This window comes from Rhinolophus hipposideros, assembly GCF_964194185.1.
Source record: "Rhinolophus hipposideros genome assembly, chromosome: 9".
Lineage (NCBI taxonomy): Eukaryota > Metazoa > Chordata > Mammalia > Chiroptera > Rhinolophidae > Rhinolophus > Rhinolophus hipposideros.
This window is the reverse complement of record NC_138055.1, coordinates 82088056-82116000: the sequence shown is the minus strand read 5'-3', so window position 1 is coordinate 82116000 and position 27945 is coordinate 82088056. Positions and strand designations below refer to the sequence as shown.

Sequence of the window (27945 nt, the reverse complement as noted above, 5' to 3'; positions counted from 1 at the left end):
GTAAAGGCATAAACCAGTAACATAGTCGTGTGTTATCATTATCAAATATTGTGGAATGTACATAATTCTATGCGCTATATTTTCATACGACTGGCAGCACAAGTTTGTTTATAACAGCAAGACCACAGACGTGAATAATGCGTGCGCTGCGACATTACAATAGCTACAATGTCACTAGGAGAGAGGAATTCTTCAACTCCATTCTAATCTTGCGGGACCACCATCATATATTCATTCGGTCCTTCGTTGACCAAAACATCTTTACACGGCTCATGACTGTAGTTTTAACATAAATAGGAGAGGATGTGGTGGTGTTGACAGTGGGATGTGAAACAGGGAGGGTTGACACTGGGCCACCAGAGAAGGGCCTTGAAGGCCAAGATAAGGAATTGGTTCCTTTATCCTGTGCACACACACTTTCCAGACTGATTTCTGATGGAGTAAAATTAGTTTGGAGACACACTGCATCTTAGCATACAGCTCGGGAGAAGCTCATCAAAAACCTATTTACTGTTTTTTTATGAAAAGTTTCCCAGACTTGTTTGATTATGAAACTAGTTTTTGTTGGGATACCAATTAACTTTAAAGTTACTTATTAAATTTGAAGGCTTTTTTAAGTTCATTTTTCAATTACATTTGACATACAATATTGGTTTTAGGTGTGTTACGTAGTGGTGAGACATTTATATACCTCACAGAGTGATTCTCCCCAATAAGTCTAGTACCCACCTGGCACCACACCTAGTTATTACAATGTTGTTGACTGTATTCCCTACACTGTACTTTAGATCCCTATGACTTTTAATAACTAGAAATTTTGAAGGATTTTGAACAAGGGAGTGATGAGATTAGCATTTGTAAAAGACGAGAATAGAGATAGGGAAACCTGTTGGGCTTAGATGTGTTAAATAATTGTTGCACATTAAAAGTAAAATATTCAGATTTAGAGCTAAAATTTTAAATTAAAACTGTCCCTTCGTTAAATATTTTGAGAAAAGCTTAGTTTGAACTTTGTGTTTATTAAAACAATATATGCATAGCACTTAGGCAAATAGTTCTGTAAGACTTAATACCTAAGTCCCCTACCACTTATCATTTCTCCCAGCTCATTTTTTGACTAAGGAAACCAAGTACTTTAGCTGTTTGCCTCCATATAACTAAATGACATGATTGTAGTGCATAGTGCTTTTTAATTTTTTTAGTGTAAAACATTAAGGACAATAAGGATTTAGCACTTCCACAGGCACACACACCATTTTCACCCCTGTGTGCATTTACACATATGAGCCACCCTGTCATTCTTCCATAAATTTGGATCGAGCAAGAGTCCTTACTGTGGTTGTCAGTGCTATGCCAAGCTGAGCCATGTGATCTACTGTAATTTTATTTCCTTGCACAACTTTTTGTATTCCCTGTGCATTGTCCTTTTCATTTACTCTCTTTTTAATTTTATTTATTTTTGCTTAGTTTTTCTGCGTGCTTAACACTAATTTATCACCACGCTTTTCTTGCACTTGCATCAGAGGCATCTGGTGCTTTTACCAATTTCACCTTAGAGGAATCTCTCCCAGGTCTAATGAACGTGATTTCATCTGGACTCGCTGTTTGCTAGGCTACACAGCTGTCTTGTTTTCCTCCGTTCCTGAGGATTTCCTTTACCTCTCTCTCTCTTATGTTGGATCTTGTATTTCCTGTATTTGATGCCATTCTTTTTGGGTTTATTCCCTCATGTAGTAGTGTAGCCATCTCCTCCAATAGCTTCCTGAGAAACGGGTTATGAGAGTTAAACTTCTTCATAACTTTTATGACTGAACTCTTCGTTCTCTCCTCACTCTTGATGCTTAATCTGACTTAGCATAAAAATCTAGATTGGACATTGTTTTCACTTAGAATTTTGAATTTGTTCCTCTGTTTGTTACATACCATTTTGAATTTTGAACCTCTGGGGTTTTGGTGGGTTTTTTCCTCCTTTTTGGAGGTATATGAGTCTTTACTTTGTTTTCAGTCCTCTGAATGTCATGATGATTTGTCTTAGAGCAGCTTTTTACTATGAAAACTCATTTTCCTCAATTTTGTGAAATTTTCTTATACTAGTCGTTATTTCCTCTCCATTGCTTCTTCTTTGTGGAATGTTCCCCCTGATTTTTGTATTTAAGAGTTGTTTTTGGTTCTTTGAGTTTTTGTTCTTGTTTTAACATCCTGTTCTTATTTCATTGATGTAATTTTTACCTTTCTAAAGACTTGATTTTTTTTTTTTTTTTTTTAATGAGCTTTTGTCTCTGTAGAGTCTGTCTCCAGTTTCCTTTTGGTTTAGTCTCTGTCTTTCAGGTTAGTGCTTTTCTCAGAAGTCAGATGATTCTTGGTTATTTCTGCCTATTTGCTGGTATAAAGCTGGAAAGCCTTGGGCCTATAGGTGTGATTTGTCAACCAGAAGCTTCTCAATAAAGTGATCTGGCTTGGCCATTTTAATTTTTTAGGATACCTTGAAATGCAGTATTTTTAGGTCTTTCTCTTAAGGTGATCAGATTTTCAAGGAAAGAACCTTCAAATCTGCTACCTAGAGAGCAATCCTCTATACTGATATACTGGAAAACAAGTAGAGAGAGAAAGAAAGGTGGTAGTCTCAACATACATTAAACAGAGTTACTCTTAAGCCCCTTTTTTTCAATATAGCACCCCTATATTCAACAGTGCTTGGTACCCTTTAGCCTAGACATTCTGTGTCATACTTCCTCTAGTCAATTAGCAAGCAGTCTTCAGCCATATTAGAGGGAATGGCAAATTGCCTGGTTGCATGGACTTGGGAAGGGGCTCTGAGTATCGAGCTGCCTTTCCATTTTGTTATTAACATATAACACGCATACAAAAAAGTGCCTAGGTCATGACTACACAACTGAGTGGATTATCCCAAGTGAACAGACCTGTTCTGTGCCAGGCAAGAAACAGAATATTGCCCATACCCCAGACGCCTCAATCACTCCCTGCTAATTAGTGCTGTGTCATCCGCAAAGATAATCAGTATTTTGAAGATTACTTTTGTTTCTGAACTTGGTACGTAAGAGTAATATATTATGTATTATCTTGACTCCAGACTTCTTTATTCATCATTATGCTTGTGAGACTCGTCTATGTTGTTGTATATAGCTGTAGTTTACTCATTTTTATTAGTCCATAATTTACTAACTCATGCCATTCTGCTGTTGACAGATATTGTTGTTCTTAGTTTGGACCTTCTAAGTACTTCTTCAGTGTCTTTGATAGACTTTCAAGAAATCTTCCTGTTCTTATTCACACCTTCACCCCTACTGCCTGTGCTGCCAAGTCCTGAGCCATATACAGAGAGTGCCAAAAAAATGTATACACATTTTAAAACAGGAAAAAAACTATTAAAATTGTAATACAGTGAATGAAGCTAGCATTGATTTGATTAACGCCATCTTTGGAGTGAATGTCATACTACACGTTGCTACTGTAGTTCAGTTCAACTTTGAAAAGTAATCCATAGATAACATCGCTTAAAATGGTGTTCTTTTTTTTTTTTTGGCACCCCCAATATACAAGATTTCTGTATTGCAGAGAGTCTACTTCTCTGCTTTCCCTCATTTTGGGTTAGGATTCAATTTTCTGGGGGAGAGGGGGGCCTCTCACATTACTTACTATTTAATCTGCTTTCCAGCCTGTTAAGATTTTCTTACAGTATCTCCTTTCCCACTAACTTTGTGAGTTTTTATTTTTTAACATATCTTTTTGTATGACTTTTGGAATGAACTAGGGTAATGCCTGTATCCATTCCTCTTTTTTTTTTTTTAACCCAATTTGAACTTTTATTTTCAATGCCTCATTTTTTATGTTTGATTTCTCCTAAAGTAGAATGCCTTTCTGAGAGATGGTATCTTAAAATAATTATATTACCTTCCTGTACCGTAAATTTAAATCAGTGATTTTTTTTAACTATACTGGTAAATTTTTGGCTTATTACTTGAGTATTATCCTTTTGAATAGTGAAAACTTATGTTTCAGACATTTAGTCTAATTCACAGAATTTTTTTTAATAGGGCATCGCTGGAACTGACGTAGCTAAAGAAGCATCTGATATTATTCTCACAGATGACAACTTTACAAGCATTGTTAAAGCCGTTATGTGGGGACGAAATGTCTATGACAGCATCTCCAAATTCCTGCAGTTCCAGCTCACTGTTAATGTAGTAGCAGTGATTGTTGCTTTCACAGGCGCCTGCATTACTCAAGTAGGTTGAGAGTTTGTTCCTTAAAACCTGTTTACTGTAAAGCGCATATGTGTAATATAGGCCTTTTTAAACTACTTAAATATTTCAATCAGCTGGAACTTACTATTTTAGGTTAATTCATATAAAAATGCACTCCTGTTCTGTCCTTGAAGCTCTTACATACAAAAGGCTTCCTGAGAATTGCTGAGTCCCTGAAGAGCTGTGAATGTCTATTAGGAAACCTGTCTTTTCTAGGATTCGCCACTTAAGGCTGTGCAGATGCTGTGGGTAAACCTCATAATGGATACGCTCGCTTCCCTGGCTCTGGCAACTGAACCCCCCACCGAATCTCTCTTGCTTCGGAAACCTTACGGTAGAAATAAGCCTCTCATCTCACGCACGATGATGAAGAATATTTTGGGTCATGCATTCTATCAACTTGTAGTAGTCTTTACACTCTTGTTTGCTGGTAAGAATTCAGTGCCTGGTAAAGCTAATATCCCAGATGTTTTAATGTTACCAATTTTTCAAGGACACAAGTCTTCTGACTCCTCATGTAGCTTTAATTTCTCCTCTGTGTCAGTGGATGCTTAGTAAATATGGGAAGGCAGTATGGTTGAAGTGGGGGGAAGTAAGAGTCCTGATTTCCTGTCCTGGCTCTGTAACTAACTCAGATAAGTGATCTTGAGCATGTCACCATAGTTTGGGGGGCATCACTTTCCTTCTCTAGAAGAGGAGAGAAAACTGGATAATCCTAGGTCCCTTCCAACTCTTTCTATGCTATCATTTGGGATCAAATAAAGTTCTGCTGCTTTTGTTACTGCATACCTCCTTGAAAATGTTAAATTATTTTGTATGATAATTACAAAATAGTAATTTTTTCCTCTTTCAGGAGAAAAGTTTTTTGATATTGACAGTGGAAGAAATGCTCCTTTGCATGCTCCTCCGTCTGAACATTACACCATTGTTTTTAATACCTTTGTGCTGATGCAACTTTTCAACGAAATAAATGCCCGGAAAATTCATGGTGAAAGAAACGTGTTTGAAGGAATCTTTAATAATGCCATCTTCTGCACAATTGTTTTAGGCACTTTTGTGGTACAGGTGGGTAATTGAAGAAGACGTTGTCAAATTTGATTATTATGTGGGAGATACTAGGTAAACAGGTGTCTTGTTCCAGAAATTACTTGATTGCAATGTGTAGGGCTTCTTACCTTGCTGACGTTTTAAAAAGAGTTTTAAATACCGTAACTCAGGTGAAAACTTGCCCTATCCTGAAATTCTACAGGTGAGAAGAGTGTTAAGCTAACAATACTTTAATTACGGGTTCTGTAGTTGTGATACTTCACACTCATTCTGATTCTCATTCATTCTACATCATTGTGGTCAAAACTGTTATTTTAATATTAAGGTAAATCTTACAGTTTACCACTTTCTGGGCTAGCTAGAGTGATCCCTTAATTGCTTCTAGCAATGAATAGCAGTTGTATTTCTACAGTTGAGTTTATTATTAAATTATTAAAGGTTTTGAAATGAATATTTTAAATTCCATGTTATTCTGAATGGCTGCAACCTATGTTCATACGTGTCAATTTTTCATTTTGTAATATTGTCAAAACAGGGCAGAAAAGGGACTGGAAATTGGGGTGTGAGGAGAGGGATTGGGAATGAATAGGAAAGACTGATCATTTTCCTGTTTTTATAGAGGTCATTCTAAGAACAAAATGAAAGATCATTTTGCATGTAGTGATTTTATATGACTGTATTATACCTGTCTTTTTATATCATCTTGAATTCTCAGTACTCTTCCGTGCGTACAATTGTATAGTGTAATCAAAATAGGTAAATGAATGGTACGAAATCACACCAGGAAGTCAGTAAACACAATAAGATTTCAGATTAAAAAGTGAGCTTTTTCAGTAGTTAATCAGTGATAGTTCTTGTTTCAAAATGAAGATCTAGAATTTTAAACAGTTTATTCAGCCTGTACCTTGTGCACCATGGATACCGAAACTCAAAACCTTAGACTCAATGATTTCTGTAAAAACGATTTCTGCTTGATCTTTTCAGTTTCTATAAATTTTTGTAGAAATGTTGCTTACTTGCTATATCGTTTCTGAAAGTATTGCATTTAGATTTTATAAAAATCATTGTTCATGACATGCTGAAATGGTAGCTTTTACTTGTTAACAAAATTAGGTTTATTTTATCTGTTTTTTAGTATGTGGGGATTGGAAAAATGTAACTGCCTGTCTCTGTGTGAAGCAAATCTGGTAACTTAGTTCCCAGCGAAGGGATGCCCCTAACAGTCTTCAGTGCCTCACCAATGAGCCGGTGTTGCTCAGGGTGGTCTGTGGACCGGCCCTAGTCCGTGGTGAGATAAGCAGCATGTGCCAGATTGTAAAGCAGCAACTGCAGTCATTTCACTGTGTATTTCAAGTTAGGGTTTCTTTGTGTGGTTACTGGGGGTAGGGGGTTTTGTGTGTTTTTGTTTTAATGGTAACAGCAGGCCTGTGCAAACAGGGCACTGATTTGCACTCCAGTGTGTGTTCCTGAACCTCCTGTCATGCATTAGCACTTTGAATCGCACTCTTGCAGCGGGTCAGCTGAGTGGGAACACATGATCCTTGATTTACATATATCTCACTTTGTTTCTAAAACAGTATAGCCAGAGTCTTGATTATAGATTTGAAGTACCTGAAGGGCCTCACCTTATAAATTGTATTAAATTTAATTTCTGTCCCTTTATTTACTAGCTGATTCTTATTTTTGCCTTTTTTTTTTGACAGACCTTGAAGTACAGAATAATCCTTAACTCTGTGTAAATATTTTCAGTTTTTTTCCTACTTTGTAGCAGTTAACACAGAATCAATGTTTTCAAAATATGTTCCATGAAACACTAGTCTTTTGAGTTGTTCCTACACCCTCAGTAACTTTAGGAAATAGTACCTGTTATACGTACCTTTTGGAGATTCTTAAAGGCATATAACATAATATTAATACCTAGGAGTATGAATTTTGGAGTCGGTCAGTCCTGGGGTCAGATCAAGGTGCTGTGTGCTCTTGACAAGCTACAGTTTCTTCATATGTGAAATGGGGATGGTACTGTTAGGTCACACGTAGAATTTACTGAAGCATTAAGAGAGATGTAGGTACACGTTAGTTAGCTCTTAGCTTAGTGCCTAGAAGGAAACACTTAAAATGTCAGCTGCTCTTTTCGTTTCTTTTTTTAAATTAACAACTCAAAGTCTTTGGGAAATCTTTTAGTTATGAATCCTGTAGAACTTGATTTAATCCTGCCTTTTCCAAATTTAGGAGACAACACTTAATACTAGGTTCCCTAAGCATACACTTAGGAAACGCTTCAGCACACTTAAATACACAATCCTATAGTATCATATTGACAAGCAGTACATTAAAGAATATGGAAACTTAGTTTATTTTTAGAAGTATATTCTACAACTAGTTTTATTCCATGTCATTGCAAAATGAAAGATTATTATTTCGTATGAAGCTAAATTAACCAATCATATTAGTCATTGTTTCCCCCGTCCCTTAATATCCTTTTAATATCTGTCATTATACTTAGAAAAAACAATGTTTAAATTTTTTTTAAAAATTGAAAACACAAATGTTGAGATTTTCTTTTTCATTCTTATCTTCTTGGTTTGAAAAGAAAATTATTTCAAAAAAAAGTTGGGAATCCATCTGTACAGTGTGCAAATAATCTTGACTTTGAAGGGCATTGGAATTGACAAATAAATATGTATCACTTGAATTTGGAATAAAGTACCGCTACAAAGAGTGGAGTTCATAACTTTAAAAAGCAAAGTTTAAAAATGTTAATACCAAAGTGATTCTTTTTAATTTCAGTATTTGGCAGCTACTACCTGCCGTGTCAAAAAGAGGCCGCTCAGACACACCAGAGGGTGAATGTTGTTGTTTAACTCTTAATGTTCCCGTATACGCTTTTGTAGGTTCTTTAAAATAAGGAGGTAGGCATAAGCACTTTATTATGGATTTTATTTATGTAGATCATTGGACTTCCGAAAACAAGAAAGATTAAATATTGTGTCCACTTTTCCATAACATGCGGTCTTTTCCACAAAAGTGTACTATCTTTTGTGGAAAGGCATAAATTATTCATAGTTATACTAAATACAGAGGAATATAGTTACTTGAGATTGTATTGGAAACCATATAAAGTTATTTTCTTGATCATGAGAATTCTTGGATTTTTTTAAGCAGAATTTAAATACGAAGTATACCTGCATTTAAAATTTTAGACAGAGATTTTACTTTATTTCACTTGTCTTATTTTTAGCTGTGACTATTATACATGTCACCATCAGAATAATGGTTGTTCAGCTTGAGTTTTAGAGGACACAAAAGTTGGGTAATTTTTAAAGTATGTGAATTGTAAAATTTAAAAGATTTAAATAATTTACTCTTGATTATTTCTCCAGATAATAATTGTGCAGTTTGGTGGAAAACCTTTCAGTTGTTCAGAACTTTCAATAGAACAGTGGCTATGGTCAATATTCCTAGGAATGGGAACGTTACTCTGGGGCCAGGTAAAAATATCACCATTTTTTGTTCAAACCTTAACTGATTTTTTTGTTTTTTAAATTTCTGGTGTGTATTTTCTTTAAGCAGTTCTGTTAACTTGATTCTAAGTAGTTACCATTGTAGGCCGAAAAGGACATGTAGAAATACGGTTTTTTAAAATACAGTGTTTTTATATGTCACTTGCTGTTTATTATGATTATGCCTAATTTATGATAAACACTAAGTTTTTTACATAGTTTTTTAACTTGTTTTTTAGAAAAAGTTTTACAACAGTATCAAGGTAATAAATACTTCCATAACAGGTTAGGATGCTAACATCTGTATTTTTGGCTCTGTGACCTAGTTTTTCATTTCTAAAATAAATATACAAAAATATAAAATGTTATATACTTTAGACTTTCTGTCATTTTTGTTATGTAATTTAATCCAAAATGCAGCATAGGAAAAATCTTGAGTTTCAGTTCACATAGAGAGTGTTTCTATAAAAATGATGGTATCTGGAAAAATGGGCCATAAATGACATTTTAGATTATTTGCATTGAATGGCTTTAACAATATGTATATATGTAATACCATGCCTGAAAAATGAGATATACCTCATTTTTATTGCAGGCAGCTGACTTGCAAATGCATGTCATTATTTAAAAAAAACAGGTGCTAATGGTGTGTGTGCATTGTTCATTTTAAGTCCGTTACCATTACTGTAAAACTAACTGATAATAGAATCTATACTAACATTTCCATAAATGGAGGTTAACATATGCTGTGGTGTGTAACTTGTGTGAACTGTCAGTCAAATCAAATGTCTAGGTTTTTCTTAAACTTAATCTTTATGGGCCTTTTATCTCACTTTGTTTTTAAAATTGTATTTCTAGGTTCTGAAGTTTTCTCTTCTTACTCATTTTGAATACCTCATTAGTAGAGACCACCTTTTAAGTAGGATCCATACTTGGTCCACCTTTCTTTTTGATTACCATTCTCATTGGTTCATAATGTTCTCTCATGGGCAGAACAAAACCCCACAACCTCCCCAAAAATCAGGCTAATTTCGGGAAGAGGAAATTCAGTACAGCATACATACCCAGCAGGCGTCAGTTACCATCTTTGGTTGACATCGTCTATTGACTTCAAGTGTGCCATGGTAGAAAGAACACTGATTTTCGTGGTCAGAAGACTTAGGGTCTTAGTCACTCCGTGAACAAGTGTCTTCTCATGTCTCTGAGGCTGCTTCACCTATATGAAATGAGGTGGCTGGACTAGAAGTTCTCTAAGTGTTCTGGTTCTGACTGTGTGCTTGTTTTCCCCTGATAAGCCTGACCTCCTTAAGGAATGGCGGTTAACACTTATAAGTTAACGCACTTGTTGGTGTTTTTTTGTATTCTTTGTTTTCTGGGGGCATTGGTGTCACTATCAGTGTGAATCTAATTTTAAATAGTTGGATTTTATGAAAACGACTACATTTAATAAATAAAAACACTGTTTTCAGTTGAACGTTGAAGATTTTGGGAATTATAGTATTTTCTCATTGAACTCTTACAGCACTAATGAAATAGGAATTTGTTTTGCATCTGATTAAGACACCTGCTATTTTCATTTTATTTGAAATAAATATAATTAGTACGAGTTTAAGTAAATAATGTACATCAGCACATGGTTTTATAATTTACTGTCTTGAATGCCCTACGTAAAATATAAAATGTAATCAGGTTATTTCCATGCAGGAAAACTTTTTACCCTTCAAACTTAAATCTTCTGTGTAGCTAAGAGCAGAATATTTTTTGTTCTAAGAAAGAAAGCCTCTGATGGACAGGATCTCTCACTGCTTCATTGGTAAAGAGAATTGGTTAAGCTTGCACCTTTTCTACCCTTTGTATTAAAGTTGATCGGTTTAATTGTACTTGATATGCTTTCTTTCTAAGTTCTTTCCCCTGTATTGTAGCTTATTTCAACAATTCCAACTAGCCGTTTAAAATTCCTAAAAGAAGCTGGTCATGGAACACAAAAGGAAGAAATACCTGAGGAGGAGTTAGCAGAGGACGTGGAAGAGATCGATCATGCTGAAAGAGAGTTGCGGCGTGGCCAGATCCTGTGGTTTAGAGGTCTGAACAGAATCCAGACGCAGGTATGAGCCTGGAGAGAGGTAGGAGGCTTGATGGGAGTGGGAGCCAGCCGCGGGCTTTTGGACCTGGGGAGGAGGTTTGAGCACACTCCGTAACTTCCTTTCTAGCCTTCCCAACCCACAAAGCTTACTCCTTTCAAAAATAAAAACTGGTGCCTGGAATGAGTGAAAGTTTTAACTGATCGTGAAAGAATGTGTCTATATGCCCCTAAGCTCCTTTTTTCCTAGCTTTTTCCCCCCTTCATCACAAAATGCTACTCTTGCCTAATAATCTGCTCTGTAAAAAGTGCCTTTTTTCTTTACTTTTTATGCTCATATGTTGATAGATGGAATGGTCCTTTCTCTTGTTCTCTCTCTCTCTTGCTGAGCAAGCTGTCACAATCTCTGATTCCTTGCAGATGGATGTAGTGAATGCTTTCCAGAGTGGAAGTTCCATTCAGGGGGCTCTAAGGCGGCAACCCTCCATCGCCAGCCAGCATCATGATGTAACAAATATTTCTACCCCTACACATGTAGTGTTTTCCTCTTCTACTGCTTCTACTACTGTGGGGTGTGAGTGTGTGTTCCTAAGTGCATGAAATTAACATTTCCTACTTCACACCTAACGTTTCTCATTTTCTCCTTAATGTTTAAATTCATTGTTCAGGCTTTTCATAAAGCTTTCTTTTCGTAAAGTGGATTGAGACCTCAAAGTGTTGTCATTGTTGTTGTTTTATTTCTTAGAGGGCTAGATAACAGGTGGAACAATTGCACCCAAAGATTAGATACGAAATCTGTGAGCTTGTCTCTCTGCTAACTGATAGTTAATATGGGGAAGAAAATTGTAGCTTAGAATTTGTGAAACTACTATAGATTTTTGAGTATATGCCTTTAAACATGTTCATACTGCATGGTGCTCAGAAGCGTGTCATTTGAAACTGATCAGACAGAACCAGGAAATTATATTTTTAAAGCTAAAAATGAATTTAGCATTTTGACTTTTATCTTGTTGAGATTGGAAATTAGGAAAGTAAGTACCCTGAAGAAAAGTTCTTAATATGTGGCCAGTTGTTTGCCTTCTGGGTGTACACTTTGTGGCCTTGTTGTTCTGGGGGATGGTCTCTGTATAAGCTGCAGAGTTCTATGGTATTTATTTTTCATTTGTATAATCAACTTAATTTAAAATTGCATTCTTCATAAGAAATGGCCTGTTATCTTAAGTTTTCTAAAGAAATAGGGAAAGAGTACTGTTGATTAATTATTGAACTATTTCATATCATACTTTCCATGAACTGACTAGAATAAAAAAATTTCCTTTCAAATTTTTAGTAAATGACAAACTCCCCAAAAGCCTTATAACCTGTATCATCCTTACTGTGAATTAAGGTCTTGATTTCATGATGGATTTTCAGTATATTGGAGGGACTTAAAGATATCAGCCCACTGACCCCAACCCCAAAATCAGCTGAGAATACCCAAGGTTAACCTTGTATTTGGACAGAGACCTTTGCCGTTTGATAGCAGCTAGTTAAGGGGTAGAGGAGCCTTTCGAAGCTGGAAAGAGGATAAACTGAGGGAGAAAAAACAATACTGTTTTAAAGAGGCTGTTGATTTGGTTCCTTTTTGTTCACTGTTTGCTTAAGTAATTTTCGTTTGTTATTTTCTACTGTGTTGTAAAACAGGCAGAACAGGAACTCGCCCCCATTTTACTGGTGTGAGAACTGACTTGGAGGTGAAATGACTTGTCCGTGGCTGATAAGCAGAGGCAGCGTGACAGAGCAAAGAGCAGACAAGTGCTTTAAGGACAGACTGGCCCCGTAATGTTAGACAGGGTGTTAAAGTTACATACGTGAACAGATAGGAATCTTCCTTTTAAAAATTACCCTGATACTACCTACCTGAATGAAATGGTATATGTAAATTTCCGGCCTTCCCCCTGGGACAGCTAAGTCGGTTGTATCCCTTCTTCCCTCTCTCCGTGGATTTCATGGCTCTTGAGGGCTTGTTACCACTCATCCTCCATCTCCTACTGTTAGTATATCTTTAGTTGTGTTCCATAAGCACTTGTGGAATGCCTGCCGTATGCCAAGGCAGTGCGAGAACTCAAGACAATGCATTCTAGTAAGGGAAACCGACAAGTAGTGGAGAATTTCTGCGTGGTAGCAAAGCACAGAATATTATAACAGGGTCCTTAGCGTGCCCTGAGAAGTCAGAAGAAACTACCGGAAGAAAAGGACTCCCTAGCTGACTCCTGATAGAATTCACCAGTTGAAGAAAGTGGGCTTCAGTACATAGTTTGGTACTAGAAAAGAGTAATAAAATATATGAAGTTACGAGGCTGGGATGGAAGGTAAGAACTTTTTTATGTCCTATAGGACGGATCCAAAATGAGATTTCACACTGAAAGATTAATACATGAATAATACCCTTTACCACTTCTTAATATTTTATGATATCTGCTTTATTTATCTGTATAGTAATCTATACTTTTTTGAGCCATGTGAAAGTAAGTGGCAGATATCATGACATTTCATCTCTGAATATTTCAGCGTATACCTCTTAAGAATAGGAAATCTATATAATCATACTGTCACATCCAAGGATTTTAACATTGATACCATTTAATCCAATGTACACAGTCCATATTCAGATTTCTCCATTGGCCCCCAAAATGTCCTTTATAGCTTTTTTGATCCAAGGTCTAAGAAAGGATCATCAACACTGTATGTTAGGACTCGAGTCTTTTTAACCTGGATCCATTTTCTCTACCTTTTTTTAAGAATCCAGGCCAATTGTCTTATAGTGTCCTACATTCTGAATTATTTTGATTGTTTCCTCATGATTAGTTTCCTGGTAAACTTTTCTGACAAGTTTATCTCCTGGGTGACATGTGTTGTATTTATTTTTATTTCAGCAAAATTTTAAATAATTGACTTTTTTCATTTGAAGGGGTATCACATGACCTCAGGTAAACTATATTGTGTTTCAGGCTTCAGGTAGATAGATAGGTAGATAGGTAGATAGATAGATGATAGATAGATAGATAGATAGATAGATAGATAGATAGATAGATAGATAGAATAAATAGAATAAATAGAATAGATAGATTAGATAGACATATTTTTTATTTTTTTATTATTTTTTTCTTTTGAGGAGAGCGCAGCTCACAGTGGCCCATACGGGGATCAAACCGGCAACCGTGGTGTTATTAGAACCACGCTCTAACCAACTGAGCTAACAGGCCGGCCACCCCCAGGCTTTACATTAAATATCAGATCAATCACCAACTCTGTTTTAAGACATACCTGCCCCAGGCTCTTTTCTGCAGCACAACCACACATAGGACCTCTGAGTTGCTAAGCCCATATGGCCACGGTGATAGAGTGGTGAGGGCAGGTGTGTAGTTGTTGCTTCACCAAGGTTTGAGATGTTTATTTCTTTATTCTATATTCTGTGTTCTTAGAATATAAGGAGGTATCAAGGGCTGATGCATATTTTGTTCATGAGATTATCATTATACTCTAACAGTTGCAGTAATTATATTGTTACCATAAGTTTCTTTCAACCTTGCTGGTGAAGCCTTGTCTTAGGTGGTACAGAACATAAGCCAGTGTATAGAATTAACTAGTAGTATTAATATGTGTGATGAAAGGTTTGGTTTCATCACTGTGTCCCTGCCTTAATATACTAGAATAGTTTTAGGTGTATTATTTGAAGCCTTTGCTAATTGAAAGAAATAATAATCCATTTCAACTTTGTCATATGCTAGCCTTGAAACATCTCTGGAGTGATCATCTTTTTTCTCATTTATAAGATCTTCAGAGAAAACATTCTATAGTTTTTCTTTATTCACGAAGTATATCATTCTTTTTTTTTTAATTAAGTGTGTTGGGGTGACAATTTTTAGTAAAGTTACATAGATTTCAAGTGTACAATTCTGTAAACATATCATTCTAATAACAGTCTTCACCTTTGGTAAATTCTTTGACTGAATCAATAGTTAAATATTCCTGGAAAGGAGAAATTGAAAGAAAATTTGGTCTTCTAGGCGAAGGGTCAGCAAACAGGGTCCTGTTGCCTGTTTTTGAAAATAGATTTTTATTGGAATGGAGTCATGTGCTTTCATGGAAGTACCGTCCCTGGTACTTCCTGCACTACTCTGGCATAGCTGAGTAGTTGAATCACAGACCTTGTGGCTCACAAAACCTGTATTTACTCTCTGGATCTTTACAGAAAATGTTTGCCAACTTCTGTTCCAGTTGAATAAAATGCTACACATTGCACACATGGGTCTTCCTTTGAGAAAATTCGATGTGCAAATACCTAACTTGGGAAAACAACCTAGGATTTTCTTTCTTGGTGCATAGTATCTTTTGTTTTACCAGTGCACTTCTTGAAGTTAGTGCACCTAGTAAAAGTACAGATGAATACAAATTTAAGAAGTGGCCACTCCATTGTAGAAGATAAGATATATCAGCTGGTGACTAAAATTGTCTCATATTTCAGAGCTTCCCTGGTGTGCCCTCTTTTGGGAATAATATTATTTTCTGCTGTCAACAGTTAGGGTTTTATTTAAGAAAATGGGTTGTTTAGCAGAGTACATAATATTTAAATCTAATGTATTGTTTACATTGATAATCATTTTCAGTTTCTTAAAATTACTTTGATTATGATAATTACTCTGATATTTTTTGTTGTTTACCATATAAGCTTCATGCAATGTTTTCCTTTGAGTATTACTCTTTAAAAATATTTCTTGATGTAGGGATTATTGGATTTTTCTTAATTTTAATAATTTTAGGAATTATAATTATGTTGTACGTAGTAAGTCTCAATAAATGTTAAAGAAATTGTTTAAAGACTAGATAAAATAAACAGTAAGGCTAGGATTATCAGAAATAGATAGTTAAGGTTACATCTTACTTTCCTGCTTAAACTGAATTCTTTGTGGTATGAAAATAGTTTCCTACCTGCCTAAAGTATTGTGCACGCAGTTATGCTTTTTAGTTACTCAGAATTACTGCTGTTCTGTGAGCATTTTACACATAGTAGGTAATAGAGATCAGAGCAAGTGTAAGCTCAATGTCATGCTTTAGATCAAGTGTGCTTATTGTGTTCTTTATGAGTGCAAAGTAGAACAAATCTGGTTCAATAACCCCTGGTTCATCTAGATTTTATCGTATGTATCTAATGTGAGAACTGTTCTTTGAAATAGTTTTGCTTTGGAGCATTTCTGAGCTGTCCTTTTCATATGTCCAGTCATCATGTGGCCAAGTGGTGGGGTCAGAGGAAGAGAGCATTCACCTTAATCTTCGGAAGTATTTTATTCTGGTGACTTTAGCTATACAGTTAATGTCTGCATGTTCTCCTCTTTTGTTGACCTCCGAATAACCTGGAATTGGGAGTCCAGATGACTTGGTTCTAAGACACTTTGGTGCTGACACTTAGGAGTGACATGACAGGTCAGACGCCCCCCCTCTTCTCAAGTTATAAAGTGGTTCGAATAAAGTGTGTCGAATAACCTTTCAAGCTCTGATGTTCTCAGATAACTTAGTAAATTCTTTCACAAAGAACAAAATCTTACCAAAATTGAAAAGTTTTGGTAAAAAGGAATCTCATCAAATTGCACCTGCCACAGGTGTGGCTGTGTGACTGCTCTCACCTGCTTCCTCTTTACACTCTGCCCTTCGCAGAGCTTTGCTAGCTCCCAGATCTCTAACGTGAGCTCATCCCTTTCTCCTAAGCTCTGGATATTTTCATCTGGGTGTACTACAGCTCCTCAAATTTAACATGCTCCAAAAATTGATTTATTCCACCCTTGACTTTTCACTACTCCCCTCTACCCACACTGGTCAAAACAAAACAGAAAACTGTACTGTTTTTCTAGCTCTATTAGTGGCATTGTCCGCAACCGAGTCAGTTAAGCACCAACTTCAGGGTCATGCACAGCAGTTCTCATCACCCAACGTGTATGCTGGCTGATCCTCCAATTTGTGTTCCCCTCCCTACCTACTGACCACTGACACCAACAGGGTTTTGGTTTTGAGGAGGTTATCTTTTTTAACTCTGTAATTAATCTTAAGACAAGATATTTATCAAATGCCCACGTTTATAAAATATGAATTGTAAGATTTCACAATAAAACTACATGAATGATTGTAATGGTATATTTAGCAAGCACTGTCTGCACCCCACGTGTAAAACATTGTACGTTTTTGTAAAGGGAAACGAGCATTAAAGACAATTGAAAATCTTTGCTGCTACATGATAGTCTCGTGAAGGAACTAAAGTATAGATACATGAGTAGAATAGAATTCTAAACAGCATATGAGAATGTAGCACAGCGTAGAGCAGGGGCTTGCAGCCCCAGGTATGGATTACTAGGGACCAGCAGCTTCTGTGTCACCTTGGATCTGGTTCGAAACGTGTGAATCAGAATCTGCATTTTATCAGGATCTCCAGATGCCTCCTGGGCACAGTAACGTTTGAGAAGCCCTGACATTGATACTTGGGAGCTAGCACCGTTCTGAGTCTGTATGGGGACTGATTTAATCTCCCTTAACAACCCCATAGGGTAGGGTAGGTACCATTGTTATTTCCCATCTATAGTGGAGGAAATCGGTGCCTAAGGTTCCTCAGCTAGTAAGTGGTAGAGCTGGAATTCACACCCAGACATTTTACATGAGGAAGCTGACTGTCTTCCTCAGTCAGCTATGCTGTACTCTTTCTCTGTATAAAGGGCTCAGTGAACAAGGAGTAAAGCAGCCGACAAGTGGTGCTTCGTAAATCGGGGAAGACAACTTTGAGGAGAGATAAGGTTTTAATAAGAACTGGACATACATTGTTGCAAGTGGCAGTTTTCCCTTCTTTTTTTAAGGCTGAATAATCTTCCATTGTGTGAATATACCACATTTTCTTTGTCCATTCGTTTGTCAGTGGATATTTAAGTTGGTTCCCTATCTCAGCTATTGTAAGTAATGCTGCAAGGAACGTAAGAGTGCGGGTATGGCTTGAAGATTCAGATATTTGTTCCTTTGGATGAATTCTCAAAAGTGGGAATCTAAAATAGTCAAACTCATAGAAATAGAGAGAACTGTGATTACCAGGGGGTCAGGAGAGGTGGGGAGATGTTGATCAAGGGGTAAAGTTTCAGTTCTGTAGATCTAATGGAAAGCGTGTATGACTGTATCATCTACTGTATGATTGAAATTCGCCGAGAGTGGAATCCTAAGTTCCCAGCGTGCCCGCTTGCACACACACGGTACCTGTGAGGTGGTAGGTCAGTTAATTAGCTTGATTGTAGCAATCACTTTACAGTGCACACATGTATGAAAACGGTAGTTTGTGTGCCTTAAATACATACGATTAAAAATAGCAATAGGCATAAACTCTCACATATTTAAATGAAAAAATACATTCAAATGTCTTTGACAAAATTAATTTCTTTATTATTGTTTTGTGAGACGATTTTGGTGACTGCATTTTTTAATCTGGAATTATTGGCCAGTGACAATGAGATTTTTCTTAGTATTACTTTGAATTCTGTATCTCTTAATTCTCAGAGTATGTGGTTTTGTCATTCTGTAGTGTCCTACTAAAATATTCATTTTTTTACAGTGTATTGCAAATTCCACCGCATTACATGCAAATATGACTCACTCATACCTAGCTGTTTGTGGATTCAAACTCATAAGTGAACCATCTTTAATCTGGAATGTCAATGTCAGTTACTTCTCTTAACATGAGTAAATAATGTCTTCATTACTAAACAGAATTCATTAGAATCAAAACAAAAGCAAATACTATTTAAATTGATATATATTAGATGTTCAACTATTTGGATTTTGTCTTTTTTTTTTTTTTTGAAAGTCTGTATGACACTGGGTTAATGAGACCTAATGTCAGTGTGTGCAGTGATATTTTTAAGTTAATTGCCCACTAATCTTTTTTCATCCATACAGCAGACTTCTGATAAGAGGGTGAATTAATTGTTGAGCTCTATATTTAGAGGCAAAAATACTAGAAAACTTTGTGTCTTCTCTTTGGGAAATATTTCACAGAAGCCCAGATTTTTCTTCTTCTTTTGTTTTTGTTTTAAATCTGTTTTTTCCAATGAACTATAGTGTATATAAATTGATTTAAGTTTTAATCTATTGTAGAGAAAAACACTATAACACTTTATAGACAAATGGCATATACTCAAATATTTATAGCTGTTTAATGGCATTTTATAGATATTTGGGCTTTGTCTTTGTTTTTATTTTTTAATTAAGGGAATAGTGGGGTAGATGTGAGTTCATTGTGGCATTTGGCTTATATTTGCTTGGCTTTTTCATAGTCGGTGACACCCTAACTCCTAGCATGATAATTAATAACCCTCTGTGCTTGACTTTAACTTATTTGAATTGTTTTCAAAGTTTTTTTTTTTTTTAGTTTTAAAAAATCAGCTAACGCTTGTGTATGGTTAAGTTTTTGTTTTGTTTGTTTTTCGTTTGATTTTGTTTTCGTAGGGAAAAAAATCCTATAAAATGGCTATTAAATTTTTGGCCAGTGACAATGAGATTTTTCTTAGTATTACTTTGAATTCTGTATCTCTTAATTCTCAGAGTATGTGGTTTTGTCGTTCTGTAGTGTCCTACTAAAATATTCATTTTTTTACAGTGTATTGCAAGTTCCACTGCATTACATGCAAATATGATTCACTCATACCTAGCTGTTTGTGGATTCAAACTCATAAGTGAACCATCTTTAAATTCAGTTAACAGTGTACTGACATGTTTCTGTTTTCTGGTATTTGCAGATTCGAGTGGTGAATGCATTTCGTAGTTCTTTATATGAAGGGTTAGAAAAACCGGAATCAAGAAGTTCGATTCACAACTTTATGACACACCCTGAGTTTAGGATAGAAGATTCAGAGCCTCACATCCCCCTTATTGATGACACTGACGCAGAAGACGATGCCCCTACGAAACGTAACTCCAGTCCTCCCCCCTCTCCCAACAAAAATAACAATGCTGTTGACAGCGGGATTTACCTTACGATAGAAATGAACAAGTCTGCTACCTCTTCATCCCCAGGAAGCCCACTACATAGTTTGGAAACATCACTCTGATTGAACGCTGAATGTTAACACACTAGCTGCATTGTAAAGAAACAAATTGAAACTGGGTCTCTTCACATATTGTGACAGACAAGATTGTATTCTTGTCCTTGGACTTCAACAGAAGACACACTTGTACGAATGTAGATTTATTTTTTTAAAAAAAAAAAAAGCAAAGCTTTCTGCCAGACTGAGGGTGCTTTTTGGGGGGTGGGAGAAACGAATGACAGATAAACAGTAACTCACCATAAGCTGACCTGTGGATCATCAGTAGTACCTAGGAATGGTCCTGAACAGTGGATTAGCAGAGCTTTAGTCTATCTCAGTCCTTGATGGGAAAGAGGGAGGAGTACAGCTGGGCCAGCAAAGAGCCCTGGATCATTGAATTGATACTTTAATTTCTGCTGTTGGCTGTTAATAATTTGGATTATTTATGTTTATAAATGATACAGATCTGTTTACAAGGTTTGTAGATACTTTTTTTGTTCCTGTTCATAGATGGGAAGCTTCCTTATAACTGATGCAGAGAAAAATTAGTCCTACAAATACTGCTGTATTTTCAGGAAAAAAAAGGGGGGGAGGGGTGTTTCTATTGAAACTGTACTAAATTTTTGCCTACAATTTAACTTGTTAAATATTGTAGATAAATTGCTAATACTAATAGCCAAATAGATAACACTAATGCTTTGTTTTAAAAAAAAAAACAAACAAAAAAACAAAACAAAAAAAACATGAGCAGTGGTGTTCTAATGAAGTTATGGCATCTGTCCTAATTAGTTTCTTAAATACATTTACTACTTAATGGTTTTGAAACAACTGTTTAATTTTTAAAATTTTTGAAAACTTGCTAATAACCTTTTGTTCAGAATTTAGTAGATTGTTTAATGCGGGACATCAACTGCATAATGAAAGATGCTTGAAATGCTTTTGTTATTTCAGGCAAATCAAATTAAACTATCAAACTACAAGAGAACCTTAGTCCTTTTTGTTTTTGTCTAAACATGTGAGTTCAGTGATGTCTTGGTGAAGTGTGAGTGAACTGTATTGACTTTTCTAATAAATCCTTAGAAACCTTCCTACAGAATGAGGGCTGTTGGCATTTTGAAAAAGGTTAATGAGTAGAAGCATACATGTTTCCCTCTTGTTTTTGAAACTTGTTTGTAAACATAAATAAATCTGCCCTTTTATTAAATAAATTCACAGCAATGTTTTTTTAAAGAAATTTCAGCTTCTTTACTCAATTCTGCATAGATGGTACATCACGCTGTTCTCTTTAACCACAATCGGAATAAATTTCAAGATGGTAACAGCCCCATGAAGTACCGCTTTAATTCCTTGGTGATAATCTAATAGAACCAGAATAAGAAAGTTACCGCAATTTTACCATTTGACATATTCTTCATAGAAGTTAGTTTGTCTAAAATAGTCTCACAGTTTAAAAAAAAGTAATGACCACCATTGTCTTTGATAGATTTATTTTAATTCTTAAGTGGCCAAATAGCAGATTAGGTAAAATGAGATTATATGAAAAGGTGAAAAAGGTCCTAAAATATATATTTAGATACAAGAATCATATGCTGGAATGCTGATTTCTAAGCCAATTGGAGTAAGTCTTTGTTTCTTTCTTTTGTTTACCTTCCCCCCTTTTTTTGCCTCGTCTTTACCTTTTAGGAACTGGCATTGTATTAGGGCCCAGGTTTCACCAGATACACAATCCTCAGGCTGACATAAAGTTTACGAGGACTACTACATCTGAGAGTGCTGACCCAGCAAAGAAACATGTAGTTGATGGTGCTTGATATTTTTGGTGGGTGGGGAAAATCTTTTTCTCTCCATCAATCTTTTGCAGTAATCCTCTGCAGTCTTAGAAACACATTGGCTCTGTCAGCATTTGTAATTGTACATTTATTCATCAGGTATTTATAGCGAATCATACTGTAAAAAGAGGTAGCATGATATGCTGGAAAGCATACTAGGCTAGGAGTCAAGACCTGGTTTCTAGTCTCGGTTTTGCCATTTACGTGCTGCATGACCTTGGGAAAGTCATTGACCCTAAATGAGGGTGGTGGACTAGACTATCTTGAAGAACCCTTTCAACTCTATAAAAATTGACCCTATTAACTGGAGAGCCTACAAGGCATAGGGAATAGAGAAAAGGGAAATGTTTTCAGTTTTCTTTTTTATTTTGGTTATGCTTAAATATGAATGTAATTACCAAAAGATTTAGAAGTGCATGTGCTTTGGAGGATTTGTATTGAGCTTTTACAGTATTCATTTTTCAACTCAAGGCAATGGCTTTTTACACCAACTCTAATCCATAAACGGGTCTTATGACATCCATGAAGTAGTAGCAAGACATGCTTAGTGTGTATTTCTCTCTTTGAGACACTGTAATTTCTACCAGAAATTTCCAGAGCATTATGTAAGTAGAAAAAAAGAATGCAAGCAAGCTGTTAAAGATCTTGGATCCCATTATATAGTATGTATAGCTGAAATCAGCGTCTGTAATTCAATCACTTTTTCTCTTTTATCCTCTAACCAAAAAATTGTTTAATTTTGCATCCCAAATGTTTTTAATCTTTGTATATTTTTTTAAAATCCTTTCTCCTCCTCATTGCCTTTTTTGTGGTTGTAAATAGACTTACTTGCACTTTGAAGATGAGTTACTCCTTGTCATCTTACAAGTATGTGATATGGTAATTTTCATAACAGATGTCAGTTTTGAACCAAGAAGTGGTGATTTGTTTATAAGAAAAAAAAACCAACTGGCTTCATTTCTGTGAAATTGCTCTTTGAAAATTTCTTTTTACACATGTAAGCCAACTGAGATACCGTGATGGTGTTGATTTCTTTCAATGATGCTTACCATCTATTTTAGCCACTGAGCCTTTTATTATTTGTCTATTTGTAAAGTTTATTTGTCTTAACTCATTTAATAAATATACTGTTTATCTGTTTCCGAATGGGGACTGAACTTTTTGAATATTTAAATTGATCCTAACATCATACTTTGGAATTACTTTTTTCTACTTGAAATTTTAAAAACTTGATTGATGAAAATTCTATAATGTAAATGAAATGTTATGGTGTGTTACAGTGAATTGGTGTTCTAATATGCCTGATCTTGCCCCTAGAATGAAAGTGGGTATGTTGTCCTTACACTCCTACCCACCATCTTCAATCCTTATAGCACAATAGATGGTTTCTGCAGTCCACGGGAGTGTAATGTTTTGGTTTTAGAAAAGTTTCGTTTTTCACATTGACTGTAAGAGCTTATTTTTTCATTAAATAATGCCAACGTGTCAATAGCAATTACCTGAACTCTATGGTAACAAAATCAAATTGCCCTTAATTGGTTTTTATAATAAATTATTAACATAAATTAGCAAGTTTGTTGAAATACTGAGTGAACTTTAATTACGAATACCATATTTTTCTATTAGTACAAATTATTAGCAAATTATTGAGTATATGTAAGTACTTATGACATAAGAGATGCTTTCCTTTTTGTCAAATTAGGTTTTGTATGTGTATTACGTGTTATGGTTGAATTTTGAATTAAGTTCCCTTTGTAAAATTAACTGAATAAGAAAGGGGGGTTACTGTACTGTGCATCTTTGCTTGTTGACATTTTTCCTTCCCTGTGTTTTTAGAGAAATCCTGTCATATTGCAGCTGCTTTCTTTCATTTAACCTACGCCACTCTAAGATTCTGATGCCCAAATCCCATAGCAACCTTTATCTTTTCAAATTCCAATATTACACACATTTGTAAACAAAAAAAAAAACAGATACTTTTATTAACATAATTATACTATCTAACATAACCTTTGAAAGATCCTTGAAACTAATCTTTCTTTTAGAATATATATAATAAAAATTTCCTTAAAAATGTTTCATGCAGTAAGGGAGGGTCTAGTTGTGTTCTGTACCTCTTTTAGTACGCGTCAGAAAGGAAGTTATCTTTATCCTTATAATGTAATTTCCTTTTCAGCAAGTTGATAGTTTTGTCCCTTAAATCCTCAACTGAGGATTTGCTTTTATGTATTTTGTCTTAAGAACTACTTGAACATTTCCCTGTTTGTTAGAAAAACACTTTGGCTTACAAATGAATATACTAAGTATAAGCATGTCTAATCTGTATTATCTGAATTCTGTGTCATTATTGAAAAAATTATTATATTAATTATCCTGAAGTAGGGAATTAAAGTAAGAAATGTGCATATGTGTTTATACAGTATCCGTCTTTGGCACAACTTCCTTGACCAGCACTGTATCCTAGGAAAACTAGTTCCCACAGCATTAATACAAGTCTGGGTGTGGGTTCAATGCAGCACAGCACGTCCCTCTAATTCTCTTAAATTCATGACAAGGACCACAGTTTCTGAATTCCTTTTCAGATTATTAAGTTTGAGTGCTGATACTCTCCTTAGCTACTAAAAGGAGAAGTGTCACGACATTATATATATGGAGTCCTGCTATATGCTAAGCCCTTGACATGGATTGTGTAAGTGATAACCCCGTGGGCTACTGCTAGCACTTTACATGTGGGGAAGCTGAGGCTTCGAGAGTTTACGGAACTTGCTCTCTGTCACATGGCAAGGTGGGATTCACACTTAAGGCAGACCTTCTCCGGAGCCCAAGCACGTGGCCACTGGTCTTGATGCAGTACTAGTACTGTCTTATTAACCTGCGTGCGGGCCCAATGCCTACAAATCTGCGCTCACCTTTTAAGGGCTCCTTTGCTGTTCCTCTCTGATTCCAAATGCTCCAGAAATGACCTTACGAAGCTTCATAACCTTCCTGGAGGATAGCTCAAGAGACTGAGGAAAGTATCACCCATTAATGTGTAATCCAAGTTTTCCTTAGAAGCAGGCCTGCACTAGCTGAAGTCAAACTCAGTAGAATGGTAGTTTTAATATAGCATTACTTGGGTTAGAGAATTCCATGATTCAGTACTTTTAAGATAGATATGTTTATTCTAGGTTTCATTGATAACCTATTAATTTGACAGATCATTGCTTTATATCCTGAATAATTTGGAATGAAAATAAACTTGTCGCATTAATGAGATAGTCTGCATTTTTTTGTTCTAAAAATTTGTGAAACTAAAGACTAGGATTTTTATATATTTTGAAGAATTATTTTGTCCTCTGGCAGTATTTTCCTTGATGAAAATTTTTAGTGCTTTAATACCTAGCCTAAGGGAGTGACTATTGCACTTTGGATTTAAATTAACAATTTTTAAAATAAAATTGAAGCCATTATTTCACTACTGTTTTAATACCATTTTATATTAATGTTCGTGGTTTGCGAATAGTCAGTGGGCCTCGCTTGTAGTCTGTAAAATCGAGATGCTTGCTGATTTTTATAATCTTTAAGGTAACGTTTATCTTAGTGAAGATAAAATGTTTTAAAACTTTTTTTTCTGTAAGGCTGCTTTTGAAATCATAAATATTTAGTGTGAGGCATACCTCAATGTATAGCTTGAGAATATGTGCAGAAAAATAAGAACAAGACCTCTGGGAGACCTGTGGGTGTCTGAGGTTAGAAATTCAAATTGGGATGCTTTTAATTTATCTAGTATTCTAAATCTTTTAACCATAGCCTGCTCTTTCAGTTAGCTTCAAACCCTCAGAGGAGGGTAAGTCTGTAGGGTAAGTCTGTAAATATCTTTCACTTTCTCACCCCTATAGACTTAGGATGGATAGTATGTCTCAACATCTGAAGTGTGTGGGGGTGGAAGGAGAGGGATTGTAATAGTGAAGCCACCCCAAGTTTCTGGAGTCTGGGACTCAACTTCTAAGAACACTACCCTAGTGTCTGCACCCCCCAAAATTATTTGCCAACGGCTTTCATGGCCTTTACCTACATCTCCCATTCTCCATTCATTCAACAAGTACTTAGTACCTGTCATGGGGAATTACGTTGTTCTAGATTCAGGACAGCCAAACAAGGTCCTTCCTCTCAAGGAGTTGATGTTCTAGTAGGTGGGAGAGAGACCTATGTCAGATGGTAAGGGACAATGCTGTTACATAGTGTAGTGAAGGAAGCTGTCTCATACGGTGACATTAAGCAGAGACCTTAATGTCACTGAAGAAGGAAGTGAATGAGCCAGCTGCTTGGTTGGAAGAGCCTTCTCGTAAATAGTGATTGGCCAGTTAGGAATAGCAAGGAAGCCATGTAGCTATAATGAAGTGAACCAGTGGGAGAGTAGTAGGAGATAAGCTTGGAGACAGAATGGGAGGCTTAGTCTGACCTTATAAGCCTTGGCAAGAACTTCCACTCTTGATGGGAAGTCAATGCAGGATTTTGAACAGAGCAGCAATGTAATTGGATCTTTGAAAATATCATTGGCTGCTGTGTGGAAGTTAGGAAGCTATTGATTCTTTTTTTTCCAGACTCATTCCATTCCAGCTTAGGTTTTTCCTGCTTCTTTGGTAGGCTCCCCCACCCCCACTCCTTTCTGAAGAGTCTTGTGGACCCTTTCTTTTATCTGTTTGAATTCTATGCTTGTCCTGCTCTTCCAGATAACAAGGCTGGCATCATTTATACAGTCAACTTAGAAACAACCTACACATTTTTCTCGTTTGTTTGAGCCTATATGCAGTTTCCCACGTTGGTTGTGATAGCCTTTGTTTTTGTTCTGTGTTAACAACATGGTCACAAACAGAAGATGGCCGTTTCTCAGCTGTTCCGTCTCTATAGTTGGCATCTCCTCCAAGCTGCCTTTTTCTTGCTTTGTAAAAGCTCTTTAAACCTGCTAATTTTATTCTTTACACCAAGCGTGACTGCTAGCCTCTTCATTCCTCTGTCATCCCCCACCTCCATCATCCCCCAATCTATTAGCCTACTGACTCCATCCTAACCCAGGCACTCCAGTTGGCTACCTCACTCCTGCTCTGTCATTTACCTGGACGGCTATGCCTCCTTGGCATTTCACTACCTTGATGCCTAAACTCGAACCACCTTCAATGTCATCATACCTGTCCTCAGCTTCAGAGTATGCTCCCAATCTGGCTAGTGACCGAAATGCACGCTCATTTGCTGGTTTTCCTCACTGATGCTCAAACAGACCTTTAGTATGTCTCCCATCCTTTTCAGGGTTATTCCTCATGTTTATTCCAAACCTTTACATTTTTGTCAGAGCCAGGATTCAAGATGTAGTTTGTCTGATTCTAGAACACACCTTTCCAATTCTACCTTTCACTGTCAAGCAAGCCTGTGTGGGTTTTCCACATATTTTAACAGACATCTGTCTCTCTGTGTGCTTTATTATTGATTTCTGGTGCCAAAGAAAGGGATTTTACATCTATCTGTGTTTATTGTTTTCGACAACTCATATCCCTTTGACTCCTAATTTTGTCATCTAGTTTATTCTCCACCCTTCTCAGCTTAATGTTGTCCAAGACGGCAGTTACCTTTCCTACTGCTTCTTTATGGAAACCACTATTTTGCAACAACAAAAAACTGAAAGACATAAGACATCTGCCAACAACCCTTCACCTTACTTTTCAAAACCACTACTAGGTGATATTAATGCTCATTTAATCCAGTCATTCAACCAGTTAGGGATTGACTAATTAAATGTTCTGTCATACACACAAATCTCCATCAGATCCAAAAGTAGATGATGTCTTGTTGAAATGCTGTCAACTACACTTAACGTTTTGCTCCAGGTATTTCTTCCTCGGTTTCAAGTGTGCTTTTGTCATTCTCTTTATTTTCACTCTTCTTTTTATAGTCTGTTCCCTTTTTATCTCAGGTCCTTCACTGTTCTCTGCACGTCCCTACACTGACTCGTCACCAGTCTATCCAACACTTAATCCAAAATGTCACTAAATCACCACTTTGCCCCCATCACCCCTCCCTCTTCAAAAAGTAAGTAAATAAATACCAAAAGATTTGAATGGCTCTTTATTTGCTTCTTAACAACTGGCCTCACGTTGTTGT

The 27945-nt window shown here is 36.1% G+C and overlaps 1 protein-coding gene across 8 annotated transcripts in view; it reads left to right on the top strand.

Annotated features, from left to right (window-relative positions):
• The window catches only part of ATP2B1 (ATPase plasma membrane Ca2+ transporting 1), a 121699-nt gene extending 98743 nt beyond the window's left edge, over positions 1 to 22956 (top strand). For 4 of the 8 annotated variants that reach the window (XM_081058225.1, XM_081058222.1, XM_081058223.1 and 1 more), the window contains exons 16-22: positions 4056 to 4247; positions 4482 to 4695; positions 5119 to 5330; positions 8693 to 8800; positions 10735 to 10917; positions 11313 to 11399; positions 19694 to 22956. In XM_081058225.1, coding sequence (XP_080914351.1) covers positions 4056 to 4247; positions 4482 to 4695; positions 5119 to 5330; positions 8693 to 8800; positions 10735 to 10917; positions 11313 to 11399; positions 19694 to 20005 — 1308 coding nt within the window. In that variant the 3' untranslated portion in view covers positions 20006 to 22956. Of the gene's footprint in view, positions 1 to 4055; positions 4248 to 4481; positions 4696 to 5118; positions 5331 to 8692; positions 8801 to 10734; positions 10918 to 11312; positions 11467 to 19693 lie in introns of all 8 variants that reach the window. The other 4 variants (XM_081058228.1, XM_081058229.1, XM_081058226.1 and 1 more) reach the window with 2 other exon arrangements.
• Positions 22957 to 27945: the final 4989 nt, after the last annotated feature.